Below are 19373 nucleotides of genomic sequence, written 5' to 3'. Positions count from 1 at the left end.
ATATATATATTCAATAAATTTTCTGAAAACTTCAGACATCACTTATAGATGAACCTCTATCTAGTACAAATATTTTTATATAAGTCTACAAAGATTGAAAAGTTAATAACGTTAGATGACCCTGAACATTCATCACATGTACAATGTTAAACATTTTCCATGAATCATACTATTAATTCTCCTAGTAACTCTAGGAAATACTGCTATTTTTTTTGTTGTTGTTGTGTAAGGAAACGGAGGCTCAAGAGCTAGTACTGTAACAAATCTATGTATTAATTAATCATACAAATATTAAATAGCATTTTGTACATGACAAGAACTTTCTAAACACTAAGGAATACACAGATGAATAAGACAAAATCTCTACCCTCAATCAGTTTAGTTCTATGGAAAAAATAGAAAAGAAGAAAGCTTATGATATGATATCAACTAGTTATAATGAATAAGAATAAAACACAGTAAGGGATTAGAAATATGGATGAGAGGTAGATGCTCTTTTAGCTACAGCTATATTCTATTTCTCAAGATAACAAAATTTTAAAAAATAGATGTGAAGGCAGGAAGAGATAAGTACTAGTAAAGTAAGATTCAACAATGAAGGCAGAAAAACAACAGGGATTCAAGTGTAGCAGGCAGATGTAACTCAATCTAGGGCCAACTCAGAAAGTAATTAACTACAATACTATATGAAAAGTGACATTCAGAAAGATTATCTTGGAGTTGTCAAATCATAATGATGTTTGGTATATTTACTAAGTCATCAAAAATAATTTCAAAAGATCAAGGGATGAGCTTCATTCAGTGAGCTGATGAATTTATTTGGAACAGCTTGTTAGCAACAATGTAAATAATATACTGCTTTCCATAAAATATTTGCAAAGGAAGAAAGCTAACATTTATTTTTACTATATATTACACTTTAAGTACCCAAATTTCATTTACTCCTTATAATAACCTCCTAAAACTAGCATTACTCTATTCTCATATATGAGGGAAAAGACTTAGAAAGACAAATTTATCTCAGGTCATACTGGAAGAGGTAGATTCCAACTAAGGATTCCTGAACTACAAAAATCCTAGTTTGATTTTTAATATTATACCATAATCCTTTATCTTCAGATTGAAAATATAATCAGCTCATTATCATTTCTACTTATTAAAAAATAAATTTTTATATATTACATGATGATATCTTTCCAAAAAACTCAAGGAGGTTCTTTAAGTAAAAGCCATTACAGAACTGAGGAGTCGAAAGTGGAAAAATGATACACTGCACACAGAATTTACCTTTACTCCTTCCTCATAATACTACTAAAACAGTATGAAGGGACTATTTTTTTAAAGGGAAAAAGGCACATAAACTTGTCAAAACAAAAAGTAGTCAGATACAGAGGCATAAGCCTTTAGTTCAGCTAAACTGGAGAGTGAAGCGTGAAGGCGGGTGGTCATGGGAAGGGGTCAGAGGGAGAGTAGGGCAGACAATGCTATAAAGTTTAGAAGCTGGAAAATAGACTAGTATTAGATAAAGCACACCATGATAGGTGAAAGACAATTTTCATATCCAGGAAAGAGTTGACTCAATTGCTAACACAACATACTTTTGAGATGGGGGTAAAAGTGGGACTAAAGAAAGGAAAATTAGTTGATAATCTGCTGAAGAAACATTTAGATCCCTAGCTGCTCTCCCACACATCAAGGGAAGACTAGGAATTAAAACTTAATGCAAGAACTGAGTCTGAAAGAATCTGTGGACACTAGGCACAGCTGAGTTGGCCAAGGGATACACTTAGAATAAGTTAACATAATATATGGTGAGGCCACCTAGATCTCTTCCATTTACTCCAAATATTGGCAGACAGAATTAAATTACCTAAGACAGAAGACTGGAAGTTTTCTCTGAAAAATCTGACAAGACCAAGTTAAAACAAAACCTAGACAGTGGTAAGAAATGCAGGAAAAGGGGGAATAATGGTTCCTTAATGAAAGAGTCTAGGAAAATCAAGAAGGAAGTCACTAGTCAACATGTCCCTCTCACACACACAAAGCTTTCTACTGTTCTTTTAGTCTCCACTTTTACATATAAGTAGTCAGCCAGACACTTTAGAAAATGCTGAAATGAAAAAGATAAAAACAGATAAAAGAAACTTACAGGTAAGATAAAGACGATGAAAGATTCAAGAACACAGAAAATCAGGCCTAGTGACACAAGTCTATAATCTAATCCAATCTCAGTACTCTAAGGCTTCAGGAGTATTCCAAGGTCAACCCAGCCCAGGCAATTTAGTGATTTAGCAAGACTCTGTCTCAAAATAAAAAAAAAAAAAGGACTGAGAATGTAGCTCAGTACAAAAGCCCTGGGGTTCCATCCCTAGTACTAGGGGGAAAAATAGAGAAAAAGTAATAAAACTTACAGAGTATTTACTTTGTGCCAGGCTCTATTCTAACAGTTGTACATATATCATGTCATTCATTTATTTTCAAAAATCTTAAAATATCTTCTTTTCTCTATTTAGGTACAGAGTTCAATTTTCCCACAATCACACAGCTAGTAAGTGGAAAATTTTGGAATTTGAACTTAGAAAGTCTCACTTCAAAATCCAAACTTTTAAGCATTTTGCTATAGTTGGGAAAAGCACACAAACAGAAAATGGGAAATGACAAAAGGCAATAACGTTAAAGGATCAACTCAGGCAGTTCTATATCCTGAATAACTGGTGATCCAAAAAGAAGAAATGGAGAAAAACCAAAGATATAACTTAAAGAATTTCTTACACATGAAAGGCATGAATGTCCAAAATGAAAAGGCACACTGAGCATACAACATAATGAATAAAATAAAGTGCTACATCAAATATATTTTGAAATGTCAGAACTCTGAAAGTTATTAGCAATTTTCAAAGACAGAAAAAGGATATCAAAAGCCAAGAGAACAGTATCTACAAAATTCATAAGAAAAATGCCTTCCACCATAAAATACTTTACCTAGCTAAACAAGGACAAAAGTGAAAGGGTAGAAAATTAATTTGCAACCTATAATTAAAAGCTTCAAATATTTACTTTTATCCATCAATATGTCATAAAGTCACTGGAGGATATGCTCTATCAAAATGAATAAGTAATCTGACAAAGAGGAAAAAGATCAGAATGTTAATAAAGGGAAATCCCAGAAGTACAGGAGTGTGATAAGCTTGGCCATCAGAGTACAGATTAGTGTGGGAAGACTAAAGGTTCTAATAACATGATGACTTAAACATACATAGGAAAGAATTTAGAAGTGAATTTATGTTAACGTCAAAGAATAAAAAAGATAACAGGTTCGCTTCACTACATCCCTCCTTTCTTATAAAAAACACTTTAACAACTTTGTTACTTTGGCAAAGTAAAAAATGAGTTTTGAAAGGTACAAACCAACAGGTTTAAAAAACTTTGCTATTTTTTAAAAAGTTTTTTTCTGAATAAAAATACAGGTGATAGGGCCAGGGATTTAGCTCAGTGGTTCTGGAGCCTGCCTTGCAAGCACAAGGACCGGAGTTCGATCCCCAGTACCAAAAACAACAACAACAAAATTGCAGGTGAGAGGCAGATAATTTGGTTTACAAAGTACCAAAAACTGTTGGAGTACCTGGTCAGGCTGTATCTCAGCTGTCTGTGGCTGCAGGAGCCTTTTCTATAGGACTTAGAAGTCTTATGCTATTCCTGGTTCAGCAGGCAGCCTCTCCAACCTAGGGCAGCTACTTTAAGCCATCTCAGATTCTGCCTATAGGAAGGAGTCTTTGCTGGAAGGCATTTCCTTTACTACCAGTAGAAGACCTGTCCTCGGAAGAACCTGATATATCTTGCCTACTTTTCTTCCCCTAGCTTCCTCCTCATCCATTTCTTACATATCTTTCTTTCCTGGGGAGTTGTTCTGCCATAATTGCTGGTATTTATGTAAAGAGACTATTTGCTAAGTATATGTCTTTATGCTTATTCTGGTTAAGGGAATATCGAGGAAAGGTTCTGTATTATCTGGGCTGAGTGCAGAGAGATTAACCAGTAAAGAAACCATGGGTAATGAACTTTTAAATTATGATTTACCACATGATTATGTATTATGGGCAAAAGCAAATCTACATATCAGAAATATCCAAAGAGATACTCTCATTTTGTTAAGACGTTCAATTATGCTTGGAGTGAACCATGTATTCCCTTGTCTTACTTTTTCTTCTGTGACATTTATGTCACATGTAATTTACATTGCATTACTGCATTAGTACTGTATTTGGCTTCTTTATTAATAGATTATTTCATATACTATAATTGTAAATATTGTCATACAAATGTTTATAACACTAGGGATATAAAAAACAGATTCTGATTTTTTTAAAGTTTTCCAAATGACATTATAGTGATCAAATAGTGTACAAGTCTTCAAAATTGATGTACTAACTATTTTATCCTAGGCAAATCACTTAGCATCTATGGGCAAAAATAACAGCAATCTTAAGATGTCTGTGCAGAATTGAACAAGTAAGAGATGTGAATATTCCCAGCATACTGCCAAGCACATAGTAAGCATTCAGTCATACTTTCAAAAAGAGATGGAAAAAACTGGCAGGCATAGATCCCACCTACTACATACCTTCTGTGTTGTTGTGTTTGTTGTCTGTGTTGATGGTTTGGTAAAGGTTATTTTCACAGGAGACATGTGGGGTGGTAAAGAGTTGGCAATGCTCTGCATAATGTTGCTCATCTTGGGACTGCCACTCACAGGCACAGTGATCGTTTTTGAAACTGGAACAACAGCCTTTGGAACTTCCTTCAGGACAACAGGAGAGGAGCTAGAAGAGTTTGTTCGCCTTCGTTTTCTGGGTTTTTCATCTTCGTCTGAACAACTAACACCTGAAAGGCAATGAAAATGCTGCTATATTTATATCAAACTAACATTGCATTTGATATTTTATTTTGAAAAACCCATGTGTGATCAAATCAGTCTTGATTTGTCCCTTTGCCTTATGCCAATCAACCTATAAGTCCAATCTAGCCTCCCTCAGAAAAGTTATCTCTAAGTGCCTTCTCTTTTCTTTAAACCTGTGTCCATTATTCCACATTAGGGCTTCTTATCTCTTATTTGTTTTTTAGCAATAAAGATGTCTGTTTCCAGTACTCCACTTCTATTCTCCATCCTACCAGTTAAAAAATTTCGTATCTAATCATGCAAATACACTGCCCAAAAATCCCTTAGCAGTTTTTATGTTCCTATAAGGAGGCAAATAATCATTACCATATCATTGAAAGCTCCATAATCTTACCAAGAACACAAACATTACTTGCTGCACCTAATCCTGTTCATCCCTAAAATCTTGGCATACTAAACCATTCCCCAAAACCAACTTAGCACATTCTACCTCTGGGTCTCTACATACTATTGTTCTTTGGGAAATACCACCTACCATCAAGACCTTTTCATCATCTTGCAATTGTCATCCCACAAGTGACTTCCTCAATGACTCACTCCTTCAAGAAAAACTAATCAATCCATGCATGTCTCCTCTGAATTTATAAGGCACTTTGAACCTTCTCTACTATAGCACTTATCACACGGCAATGTAATTATTTATAAGCTTACTTCCCATTATGCAGGAGCTAAATCTTATGGTTTGTTTCCCTGGTACAGTGTCTTAGACATATAAAGTTAAGTAAATGAATGACTGATTCTTTCCCAGACTAACGTCTGTGACTTCTGAATATAAAACAACATACTTCTTGGTACTTGAAACTATGTTTTGAGAAATGGTTTCCTTGTATTTGGGATTCCCACTCAGTGTTTAAAAAATCATTTAAGGGCTGGGGATCTAGCTCAGCAGTGCCACCACCTACCTTGAAAGCTCAGAGTCCTGAGTTCAATCCCAGGTACCAAGAAAAATCAAATAAAATAAATTAAAAATAATTTTTAAAAAATAGATTTCTGGGGTTTTAAAAGACCACCTTGGCCAAATCCACGCAAATCAATCATAAATTTAGTAGTTCAAGATTCATAGCTTTTTCTTTACATACTAAAACTTCAAGCTTTTGTAGACTTTAAAAACTCAAATGAGATACATACCATAACATTCTACTTTAAGAAAACTCTATAAAGTAGGCATAAAAATTATACAGCATGACTCATGGGTTGATAATAAAAGGTAACACTTCACACCTTCAATGTACTTCTGACTCTTAATTTAAACAGGGCTGAGAATGAGTGTCATCCCTGTCTACAATAGCAAACACAGCCTCTAAAACTTTTGAAAAATAGCCAATTAGAAACACAAACTTTCCTGTCTACAGCCATACCACCTTAAATGTGCCCGATCTCATCTGATCTCAGAAGGTAAGCAGGGTCGGGCCTAGTTAGTAATGAAATACAGACATTCCTCATCTAACAACTGAGTTCACTTCCTATAACTAGGTCATTAAATTCATTGGTTACTACATGAAGAACTGTACACACTATGTACATTACAATATTCAGAACAAAGAAATGGTCAAAGAACAGTCCAACTTGGTGACTCTGCTTTTATTTGCTAACTCTTACAACGTATAACAGAATATAAAACTATAGTATTATACTATACAGTACTACCAGCAAAAATTACAGTACTGTACTGTAGAAGAAGCCACCATAAGGCCACATTGCCACTCACATTCCTTTGTGGTGCCCAAATGAGGGTCAAAAGTCTGAGTGGCAGATTCTTAAGTCTGAATAGTTGTTAAACAGGTAAGTTGTTAAATGAGGACTATCTGTATAAAAGACTTCAGAGAACTTCACTGAAGCTAACAGTTGAATGATATGTAAACTATGAAAAACATTACTAAGATTATAATTACAGAAGTAAATATTGACTACATTACATAAGCAAATTCTTCCAGTTTGTATTCACATTTCTATTCCATTACAACATCAAAGTAAGCGAATACTTAAAGGACAGTACTGTTTAAAGGCAGATTCCCCACAGAGAATAAAAGATAATTCTCAAACCCCAGAACTAATTAAAAATCAATATACAGCTAGTCACATGTATAGAAAGGAATTTTTTAGAGCCTTCAAAAACTAATCACTGATAATTACAAGTGGCCTGATTATTTATTCCAGGAAGGCAGATCTAATCAGAGCCTATACTGCAGTATTTAGCCAAGATGGCTCTGATAACACTAAGAGTATCACTTACTTTTGACATAAACAGTACTTCCACTTGGCAAGACAACTACATTGGAGGCAGGACTGGCAGGTCTTGGAGACTTAACCGTTGCTATGCTGCCACTTGGAACAGGGGTAGAGGTTGGGGTTGACGTGGTACTTGTGTAGGAATAGCAAACCACTACTGAAGGAACGATAAAAAAGTTTGCTGTTAACTTTCACCAAAAAAATACAGAAAAATTATTTTTATTGCAGGCCAATTTTAACATTTTCATGTGATCCAAAGTTAGGAGGCCAATACTAGTATTAGACCTACAGGTTAAAAGGCATTAAAACCTTTACTGAAAATCATCACCTAAATTGGGGTTTCCCCAAGTATTTAATAGCTTGTTTACAACTGACTTTGACAATGGACAAGAATGTAGTTACAAAGAAATCAAGTTTAAAATTATACTGAGAAAAATGAAAATAATTTTTCATTCATACCAAGAATTTGACAACAGGCAAATAATTGTATCTCCTTTTTTGGGGTACCAGGGATAGAACTCGGGACCTTATGCTTGGCAAGACAGGCGATGAAACCACTGAGCTAAATCCCTGGCCCTGTATCTCCTTTTAATACTAATAGTGTCAATGATGGGGTGACTGGTAATTTTTCCCTAACCACAGCTATTTCCAATATGTTATTAGATGAGAAATGATGTAAGGTTCTTTTATATAAACCAACTCACTAGTCATTTGCCATCCAAGTGGTGCAACAATAACTGAACTAAAATAACATCAAATTTCAACCTCTTTTTCAACAAAGGGAAACAATTCAATCAACAGTAAGAATAGCTCATAGGCACTATTTCCTGAGCAACAAGCACAATGCTAAATCCTTTCCATATATTATCACTAATTCTCACAGCACAATCACATTTTAAAGATGAGGAACCCAAGGCTCACAGACACTAATTCATGATGAAGGTCAAAGGGTAGGAAGGGCACACTAAGATTCAAACACAGATCTGACTATTGGAAGTCCTACATTCTTACCCCCTACCAGAGATCTGGTAGGTGGAAAAGATAAAAGTGGAAAAAAAGGAAAGATATCTCTCCAACAAAAAAGTAAGCAGAAACCCAAAGGAGGCTGTTTGCACACTGATAACTACTTCCTTTCAAATATAACTATCTTCAGCCTAAAATAGCCTAGTGTTCAAGAAGAGTGTCTCACTCTGCTCTATGACCCTATTGCTAAATAAGAAAATTTCTCAGAATAATCTGACAGATGCATTGTTTTCAGGCCCACTATCATGCAAAACCAACCTAAACTATTGGAGTCAATTTAAATATGCTCTCAAATTTCATATTACTCTTGGTGGCCTCAAGAGAATTCAAGGATTTTTAAAGCATGTGTCAACTATGCCATATTAAATGACAATAAGAAAATCTTTCCATCTACCAGATAATGGATTCAGCATATTGACTAGAACAGAGAGGTTGCATATTCCATCAATTAATTTCAGAAGACAAAAACAGTCTTATTTTCCAAAGCTATCAGTTCAGCATCTTTTTTCTAGCAGCTAAATGACTTCTGTCATCTTATTCATTCTCTAATGGCATCCACTAAGGCCTTCTATCCATTTCTAATAAAAAAAAATTTTCTAATACAAAATTTCATTCCAAGATGGGCATGGTGGCACATGCCTATAATCCTAGCACTTGGGAGGCTATGGCAGAAGGATCACAGCAAGTCTGAGACCAGCCTAAGGTGAGTTCATGGCCAGTGTGAACTATATAGTGAGACCTTGTCTAAAAAAAAGAAAATTTCATTCCGAGGCTTTTTGTAATTTTGCTGTTAACACATTTTCAACAAAGAGAAGATATGTAATTTTGGCTGAGACTAAAACTTTGCAGTTTCTAGTTTTAGCACCAGTTGCTCACTGTTTAATAACCTTTACGCACTAGTATAAGAAATAATTTTTCTTGAAAATTCTTAGGAAAATAAGCTCTAACAAATATTTCCTACTCACCTTCTTTGCTTCCCGTTTCTGCAGGCACTGGAAGAGATGCATTGTGCTGGATAGCTGCATTGGCAACAGCATTAGCAGTTACAGTGAAGGCTGTTTGGGGAACTAGCCGGGGCATCAGTGGTACCAATCGACGACCTTCAATGGACCATTCTGAAGAGCTATTAGGTCCAGACATACTAAACAAAAGAGAAAACACTGCTACAAGGGTTCTCAATTGCTAAAAACAAATCAAATATAACTTACTAAATTATAAAAAGGACACAATGAACAAGAGGCTTTATTTAAAAGCTAGATCAAAATTGTGAATAATTAGAATTCAAGGACTGTCACACTTAAATCCTTATATATTTTATTCTATAATTCGAATCTTATAATGAACATAATTGCAACTATGACAAATTTCTCCATGCCTTTTAAATAAATATTAGCTTTAGTTTCACTGGTTTACTATTTCACTATTGAAAACCAATACTTTTACTAAATTTTAGAATGGGATTTTGTAATTAAACCAAGAAAGTAAAAAGCATTCATAGTACTAAAAATCACATTTTCCTCAAAAATTGAAGATGAAATTCACTGAACCTTTGCAAAATTATATATCTGCCTGCATGGCCAGAGGTTCTAAAGGCTTTTAAATAAAGGAAAATGAGGCAGTAAACGAGGGGAACTAGATAATAAAAATTAGAAGAAAGCTGTATACATAATAGCATGTGTTACTAAAGTTTATTATATTACATTATTACCCCTTCCTGTTAAAATAGACCAGATCTAAGGATGCTACAAGAAGTCTGCCACTATTTTATTTATATTTCTGTATACCACCATTCACTCTAAGAGAAATTTGAATTACTTAGACTTTTTCTTCAAGCAGACACCACTCAGTTTCTCTATCCTAAATTTCTTGAGCAAGTTTTGACCTGAGAATCTGACCAAAATACCAAAAGAATAGTTGTCAGTTGGGTACCATGATGCACATCCATAATCCCAGAACTGAGGGAAGCTAAGGCAGGAAGATCATAAGTTCAAATCCTGCTTCCACAAATTAGTGAGACCCTGTCTCAAAATAAAAAATCAAAATGGTTGGGATGTACTTCAGCATGAAGACCCTGGGTTCAATCCCTAGTACCACAAAAAGAAAACTGTCACTTCTCTTGACTTGGCTCCATAAAAGACTCTGACTAATCATTAGTATCAAAGATTAACATTCATCCAGAAATAATCAATTAGTTCACAAAATCAGAAATATTCCTATACTGTTTTTGAAACCATGGATTCCACAATGTAACTTAAGAGTTTAAGGTTGTATATGCACTGATAGTTCAGATTTAAATGGACTACATTAAAGCCTTTGTTAGTAGCTGACAGATAATGACGATGATAGTGATGGTAGTAATGCTAGTTAAAATCAATTAAGGACTTATTATATGTCAGGCATTGTTTTAAACATTTTATGTGTATTAATTCATATTTTTCTCCACAATCTTATGAATTGGTAATTTTATTATCTCCAGTTTTAAGATAGAAAACACAGGTAGAAGAAGGCTAAAAAACTTGCCTAAGGTCACACAACTAATCTGTCTCCTTCAACCATATAGTTCAGCTACTACAATTATATGTATAGAAAGTATAAAATGTTTCAAATGGGTTTTATGTCTAACTTTTTCCTTAATTTGTATGGACTACGAACCTTGTCTAGTTGTTACCAACTTTTCACTGAATAGGAAAAAAATCACAACTTAAGAATTTAAGTTCAGCTCAGAAAAGGAATTTCTGCAAGTTGATGAATCCAACGGGGTTACTGTGAAAAATCCAAAAATTCCTTTGTTTTAACACAGTCCTACCTAATACAAGGAAAGAGGACTTCCTGGAACCCCAACAACTCTTAAAAAATTTAAAGTTCCATAGTATATAGTTTGGAAACAAAGAATAGTGTGAACAAGAAAAGCAGAAAAAGACTATAGCTAATTGTTAAATGGAAAAATTCTGAGAGCAAGCTTCTTGGCCTATTTTATTTTACTATCAATTTATTAGATTATTACTATTAAAATTGCTTGGTGTGAGTTTACACACAATAAAATGATAACTACACTTACCTGGTATTGTTTAATGTGGCAGAAATTACAGAACATTAATCATTTAAAGTACATGAATATATGCTATTACTGAAAAGCAAAGCTTGCAGTGCAAAAGACACAACTGCAACTTTTAGAAAAATTTATAAATCTTCCAAATTTCCACTCATGCAAACATGCTCAAACTTTGAGTGAAAAATTAAATATTGTGTTAGAATTAGATCAAAATTTCCTATTTGCTTAGTAATAAGGGTGTAAATATGCAGTTACATAAGTCATCTAACTGAATTTACAAACTTTAAATATCTTACTGTCGAGCTTCACTGTAATATCTTAGTCTTGATGTAATGCCTCTCCATTTATACTAATATGGCAAACAAGGGTAGAAACCTTGCTCTAGTCCCGATTCTGAGAAATCTAAAATGATATGAATTAAATCGCCTTGGCTGTCACGTCATTTTTTGGTGTAAAAGGAATCCTCATCCTCACAAAGAAACACAGTATGATAGGGATGTTTGACTAACGGTGAAAGGGTTAAGAGAGAAGAAATTTCAGACAGCCCCTTTATTCTTACTCCAGAGACAACATGGGTAAGCATAGCCCAATTAAAAAAACTGAAGTTTTAACATTCTTTTATAATTCAAATCTGAATTACAGTATCAGACTTAGTATGTGGCCTGGTGCCAAGCAATAAACATGTGTTATGCTTTAAGCCACAAGCAAGGCTTCTCTTTGATCCTAGACACCCCACTCCTTTTTGATCCCTTTCCTTTGTGCTCAATCTTCTTGGCTTTCTCATCACTTTTCAACCACATTCCTTCTGGCCCAAACTGCTCTTTTGAGTGGGGGAGGGAAGGGAGAGGAGAAAGGGAATGCAGTCAGTTTAGGTGCATTCCTCTCACTGTTTTTTCAAGCTCAAAGTATGAAGAAGCTCTCTTACAGATAATCTCTGGAAGTAAGCTCTGTTGCTACTTCTAAGGGGAAGAGGGCAATCACAGATCTCTACTCATTAATTAGCTCTTAGGCTCATCAAATAAATACAACATCTGGTCAAATTAAAACCACAATATAAAATATTAAAACAAGTGCAGAAAGACCTAAAAAGCAGCTTAAAATTATACACTGATGTAAACTCTTTTCAAAAAATGAAATTCATATATTAAAGAATTCAGAAAGGAGAGAGAAAAAAAAGAGGAAACACAGGCAGATAAAAGCCAACTCTCAATTATCCATGCTAATGGAGAGAGGAGGGAAAGGGAGAGGTCAAATAGATTAAAGAACTCATATAATATCCAAAAATATTTTGGCAAATACTAGTAAATTCTTCCACCAAATCTTTTCCAGGACAACTAACAAGTAGTAAAATTACTAATTAAAATTTTCACCTCCTCTCCCTTCCCACCCTCTTGACTAGAGGTACTCCCAAGCAGCAAAATGGCTAAAGGGTGGGAAGTATTAGGAAGGGGAGGAGGGGAAGAGAAGGAAAAGCGAGGGGCATGATTAATTCATAAATGGAATAATGTGCCCCTGAATAATTGAGAGCTTCAATTTGGAAATAAATACAAGAAAAAGCCTGAAATAATAATAACCTATTTGCATACCTGTAACTTGGTCTTTCACCCAAATATAAGGATAAATTCATTCTTTAAAGGGGAAAAAAGGAAAAGGAGACTAAATAAATGTTATCCTTTAAGTATGACACTGATGCATCAACTTACAAGTAGTTGCCCCGCAATAGTTTCAATGCTTCTAAGGTACTATTTTGTCTCTAAGTGCCTCTGAATGTAACCTACTGTTTAATATTTTATTAACTAGTACATAAATTTCCTATTACCAGTTCTCAAATTAGAATCTAGCCTCAGTTATCATTTTTACGTAATCTCAATTCAAAAGTATGGAGAACAAATTAAAGAAGGAATACATTAATATTTGAATGTCGCAACCATGTTAGATAACTAAATACTGTACTAAAATGTTTAATGGAAATTTTCCAAAATTTTACAGTGCATACCTACCACTGAAGAATCTCAAAATTCTATGATAAACAGCTAAACTTTCAAATTGTGATGTTAAAAAGATAGTGCCCCATTTTGTGTTAAGTAAAATGAGGGAGACTGAAGAATACAAAGTTAACATATCATTGGGGTAAATGAAAATTCTGCCAATTGGTTTAAATACATAGTTTAAGTTATCACAATAGGGAAATGCATTGAATTTTTTCCTTTAGTTTTATTTCACATTAAAACAAAAATTAAAAATGAATGAGTTTTTACAAATTATTTCTATCATCTTATATCAACATTGTAAGGATAATTTTTGTTCCTTCCTATTCTTAGGAGGCACTGTCTCCAAATATACTCAATGCTTAATCCCTGCCCTCAGTCCACCCTCCACCCCATCGGTCAAACAGCTGTAACGATCTCAAAACAATTTGATAAGAATCCTTTACCATTTTATTTTTAAAGTAAATTAAGATATATTCATGTATTAAAAGTAAGAAATATGTTAGTGTTTTCTCTGAATCTCAAAATACATAAAGTAATTAGAGCTAGATATAAAAAATGTATGCCTATTTATAAAGTAATATACATATCAAATACCATTACAAAGAACCTTTAAGGGACTCTCATTTTGAGGAAGCATACTATTTTACTGAGCTTTACTTCAAGTAATTGAATCATCTACTAAACTTTGGTGGTCTTTAGTTATACAGAAATTTCCTTGTAACTGGATTTGATCTCAGTATTTTAAACTAGCCTAACAAAATGCAGAAAACCATACCCAATTGAATAAACAGTTATCACTATGGTCAAGATCCCTGAGTAGAGATATTGTTATTAAGATAAAAGACTCAGGAATCTGCTATACAATAGGAAGACTATTTCAAAACTATGTTATACTATGTCATAAAAAATCAGGGGTGGTATGACTAATGGCTTACTTATGTGCAATTGTTGTTAACCGTTCATCGTTTACTGCTCTCCGAACTTCAGCACGGTGGCGTTCTGTTGAGATGCTATGAAAAAAAATAGCCATTATAGAACTCTGCCAAGCAGGCAGCTCTTTTCTATACTTTTATCAATGTTTAAGTCAAAAGGTGGGGGGGGTATAGGGATGAGATTGCTTTGTGAAACAATATAGTAAGAGCCTAAACTCTTCAAATGTTTCAAAGTCTTAGAAAAGGATTCATACAGATTCTGTGTAACTGCAGAAAGAATTGGTTACAAATTAGAAATAACAGAAAGACAAACACAGCCTGATATCGAGGCATTACTTCCAAATCTCAGAAATGTTAAACCATAGACAAGACTAGTAGAACTTCCTCTTATATAAATATGCAAACAGATGTTCAATGGCCTCTTAAGCATGACTGCCGAGAAGAGGATTTTGGCACTTAAAGAAAGCCTTCTAAGGTCTTTTCAAGCTTAAGAGTCTATAATTTTATACAATAAAGAAATGAGAGGGTCAGGGGTTTAGCTCAGTGGTGCCACCGCCTGCCTCGCAAGTGCAAGGACTCGAGTTCAATACCTGGTACCAAAAAATAAAGAAATGAGAGGGGCAAGATAATCTGTATCCTGTGGCTATATGCTATGAAATTCGACACCAGGGCTGTGTCTTATATTGTTACCAATGGTAAAAATATGCTTATATTGATCTTGTGCTTATATTAAACATATATAAAATACTAAACAACTTTTTAAAAGGCTATACCCATTCTATTCAGTTTTATTATTCACAAATAATAAAACAAATACCAATCTTCCAATTGCATTCCTTATTATTTAAGCTAAACCTATATTATGAATTAAAACATTTAAGGGGCTAAAAAGCAGAATTTATGAAAAAACATATACAACAAAACAGTAAGACTGAGAATTTAATTGCATCCCTATATTAATATTATTAAAAATAGGAAGTCTCTTCTATCTTTTCACTTAAAAAAGAACAGGACAAATTATCTTTAAATGTAAACAGCCAACAGAACAGAAAATTGTCTGAGAAAGCTTAAAATGTTAGAATGAACGAAAAAAAGTGTTAAGGACTATCTTGATTTTCCTCACAATCGCCTACCCTACTTCCTCCTTTATCTTACTTTTTCTTCTTTTACTCAGCCGAAGCTCATTCTGAAGAGCAGTTTCTCCCTCACTTAACTTTACTTTTTCAAATTAACTTTGCAAAAAAAAATAAAAAGAAAGTATTAAGGAATCCCTTTCACTAGAATGTTTTTTATTGGATCCAAATGCCACTCTAGTGCAGCTGAAGGAAAACTATGCTTAAGGCTACATACTCATCACCCAGCTATATGTTAAGGCATCCTCCTTGCATCTCTTTCCTCCAACAAATGCTACTGTAGATCTTCACATATCCATTTGCTGCCAGCTTTTCTTTTTTTTCCACTTTTGTCAAACATATCTCCCTTTCTCAGGTGGGCCAAAACTAAATCTACCTCAAACCCTTTCTGATGGCATTATAGAACCAAGGATAAATTGCACAATTTTCTGTAACAGAGTAGATCAACAGGATAGGATCTCTAAGCACAAACAATTTGAATACCTCTGTTTTCAATTTAATCTGAGAGTGGAAAGTAATGAATCCCCTCAAAATGAAATTTCCAGAGTCACATCTCCCAAACTTTTATTAGAAATTTACCTAAGAACTTTTGAGAGTTCTCCAAGAAGATCTTTCTTTTCTTTGGTGAGATCCCCTTGTGCCCGAAGAGCAGTGATAACTCCAGCATATGCCTCCAATTCTACAAAAAGAAAAATATTTTATCAAGATAGGCCTTTAATATTTTAATACTATGGCTATAAACTTCAGGGCTAGAAACTTAAAATCAGTCAAATACAAGCTTTTTTTAAAGTCCTTTCAAAATTTTTATCTAAAAAAATTAAAATGTGGCTTTTACATTTGTATCACTTTGTTTTCTATTGCTTTACAGTTGTCATGTATGTGATATGTTTAGGTAGAAAAATATAACAGAGTAGAACAGGAAATAAGCCCCCAAGAGGCCCAGAAAGACTGATGCAATTTTTTTAGTATTACTGAAAAGTACCTTCTTTAATCAATCCTCAAAACAATTCCTTAGGCCTGCCTAAAAATTCAAATTATATTCCACCTCCTTTCTAGGTAGGTGAGAGTACTATGAGTACTGTGCAACAGTCTCTCTATAATAGAAACCTAAAGTATAAGTAACTTTAAAAGGATGCATAGTAGAAAATAAGTACTCTTGCAAATAGGAAGAGAATTAAGAGATGGAGGGATGAGGGAAAGCGGGGAGGGCAGGGAGACAAAGGAGACAAAAAAATTAAGAGGTGTCATGTACATTTACCAACTCCACGATGAATATAATCATTATGTATTGCAAACACATACTAATAAAAATTTAAAAGAAAAATCTTTTCTTTTTTTTTCTTTTTTTGGGGGGGCATTGAGAGAGGATCTCACTATGTAATTCATGCTGGCCTCAAAAATCATACCAATCCTCCTACCTCAGCTTTAAAAGAAAAATCTTTTAAAAATAAATAAAATAAAACATCTATTTTCACTGGCTACAAAAAAAAATTCTTGCTCTATCACTGCTACTTACTAGCTGTGTGATCTTAGACAAGTCCTTATTTGTGAAGCTGTTTCCTTATCTTAAAAGAACATTGTAGGTACCATCCAGATGTAAGGTCCTCTGTATCTACAAACCTATCATCAAAATGACTAATTAGAAAACATGAAATGTTCTTAAGCAACTAGGACATAATACAGTGAATCTTAATACCAGAGAGCATTACTTCATTCTTTCCACAGACACAGCAATTACAAAGCAAATCTGCCAGTCCCTGGTACTAGTTAAAATATAAAATAAAAAGTCATTAACAGCCCCCAGTGAAACATACACGCTTATCCATAGTAGCTTGTGTACTTCTCTCCCACACACTGTAGGCCTAGCATGTAACTTGCTTTTGGCCAATGGAGTATTGGCAAATGCATTCAAACAGATGCTTGCTAAGAACTTGAATTTGGGGCCTTACTCCCTTAGAGATATCAAACTCCAAAACAGGCCAGAATGAAAGCCTGCATGAAGAGGGGCCCAGTCATCTCAGCTAAATTACCAAATGAACACACACGAGAGCTCTCAGACAACAGCAACAACCCATAGAAGAGAAATGATAAAATAGATGCTTTAACTATTAATACTAAAAAACAGGTATCTATCAGCAAAATAGAATGATGGGGAATAAATATCCAGACTATTGTAATGTTCATACTCAAGATGCTACAAGTATTTGCCACTTGCCAATGCCTGACATAAAGCACGATAAATATAAGCCAAATGAACAGATACATGCCTGCAGACAAGGTATATACTAGTAATAGACTAGTAGTCTCATTCAGTTCATATTATTCACAATTCTGTTAAAAGGAAGCTCTATACTGAAGAGTGGGCCGACTATATTAAATAGAAATGTCTGGTACAAGTGAATTACCCAAAGTGCACATCCTGTATGTTCAACCTGTACTGGATACTATGTGGACATTTCATAAAAGTTCTCCTGAAAGACAAGCTCTGCTGCTCTGGATAGTAAAGGAAATAATTCTAGTAGACATGAAGGAAAAACAGTTTCAGGAAACATTATTTCAGTTTTTATCAGACCCAGAATAGAGAAAGGCACTAGGAATAACGAAGTAAGAATTAACTATACTTTACATGTTTATTTAAAGAATATTTTATCCAACAAATCAATACTGAATCCTACTACATACATACTAGATAGAATATTATTAAGTCATGCCCTCAAGGAGTTAACTATAAAATACAGCTACTATGTAATAAGTCATCAGAAAATTATGATAAAGCTTATATACAGTGGTAACCATCTAGTCTGGAAACAAAAGCTTTAATCAGAAAAAAAAAAAAGCCTGTGCTCCAGGTAGGCAGAGAGAGAGAGAAATGCAAATGTGGAAAAGGAATTAAGAGAATAAGAGCAGTTTTCCATATTATTACAATAACTTTTAGTAATAGTGACTAAATTTGAGAATTTTACACTAAGGGAAACAACAGTTACTAACACAAATCAAATTACTCATAGAATATTACTACTACCACTACCACTACAGTACTATTACAAAGTATCACAGAAATACTTGTAGAAACACAAGTCAAGTCAACCATTTTTATGGGTATCCTCAATCTGAGGATCAACCTAAGGGGTATACTCTAACACTCAACTACATCTCAGCTCTACATTTTTTTTTTTTTTACACAGGGCCTGCTTAGTTACCCAGACTCCCAAGTGCTAGGATTATAAGTATGTACCACCATGCCCAGCTTCATAATATATCTTAAACTTGGTGGAATTGTGTTTGGTGCCATTTCATTGTAGTGCTAACTCCAATAACATATAAGTAAAATGAAAAAAACATACATGAACATCTCAGAAAACAAAAGATTTAGCTGGGCATGGTGTCACACACCTGTAATCCCAGCAAACCAGGAGACTAAGGCAGGAGGAATGCAACTTTGAGCCCAACCTAAGCAACTCATTGAGGTCCTGTCTCAAAAAGTAAAAAAGGCATGGGTGTAACTTAGTGTGAAGTACCTGGGTTCAATCCCCTGTACTGGAAGGAAGGAAGGAAGGAAGGAAGGAAGGAAGGAAGGAAGGAAGGAAAATAAAAATTGTGCTGAACCATCAACTCATTCCATTTAAACAAATTAGCCATTCAATTATACTATAGTACACAAAACCCCACATTGGGTAGGGTTATATAGTTGAGAGTAGTCATAAAAATTGAGCAAGGCCTATGTTTTGGTTTATATCTAGATGTCCCCCCAAAGCCTCATGTGCTAATAGGAAGGGCTTTTGAAAGGTGACTGAATCATAGAAGCAAAAGAGCTAAATGTGATGCCAGAAAATGAGACATGGTCAGAAGAGGCAAGTCACTAAGGGAATGACCTGGGTGTCTCCCTTGTCGCTCAGCTTTTTGGCCACCATGAGATGAGCAGCTTTCCACCACTCAGGCCATTCCACCATGCTGTGCATCATTCAAGAACTGAAACTTCAGGGGCTGGGGATTTAGTTCAGAGGTTCAGTGGCCTGCCTTGCAAACACAAGGACCCGAGTTCGATCCCCAGCACCA

The 19373-nt window shown here is 34.5% G+C and overlaps 1 protein-coding gene across 11 annotated transcripts in view; it reads right to left on the bottom strand.

Moving 5' to 3' along the window:
- Window positions 1-19373, bottom strand: part of Emsy (EMSY transcriptional repressor, BRCA2 interacting) — a 90720-nt gene that overhangs the window by 66079 nt on the left and 5268 nt on the right. For 5 of the 11 annotated variants that reach the window (XM_010612974.3, XM_010613250.3, XM_010613187.3 and 2 more), the window contains exons 3-8: window positions 15897-15996; window positions 14188-14262; window positions 12848-12889; window positions 9175-9350; window positions 7191-7343; window positions 4622-4881 (exon numbers count right to left, since the gene is read on the bottom strand). In XM_010612974.3, the coding sequence (XP_010611276.1) occupies window positions 4622-4881; window positions 7191-7343; window positions 9175-9350; window positions 12848-12889; window positions 14188-14262; window positions 15897-15996 (806 nt within the window). The remainder of the gene's footprint in view (window positions 1-4621; window positions 4882-7190; window positions 7344-9174; window positions 9351-12847; window positions 12890-14187; window positions 14263-15896; window positions 15997-19373) is intronic. The other 6 variants (XM_010613497.3, XM_010613566.3, XM_010613118.3 and 3 more) reach the window with 4 other exon arrangements.

Source organism: Fukomys damarensis, unplaced genomic scaffold (genome assembly GCF_012274545.1).
Source record: "Fukomys damarensis isolate Sample0158 unplaced genomic scaffold, DMR_v1.0_HiC HiC_scaffold_16, whole genome shotgun sequence".
NCBI classification, from domain to species: Eukaryota; Metazoa; Chordata; class Mammalia; order Rodentia; family Bathyergidae; genus Fukomys; species Fukomys damarensis.
This window is presented reverse-complemented; position numbering and strand designations above follow the sequence as displayed.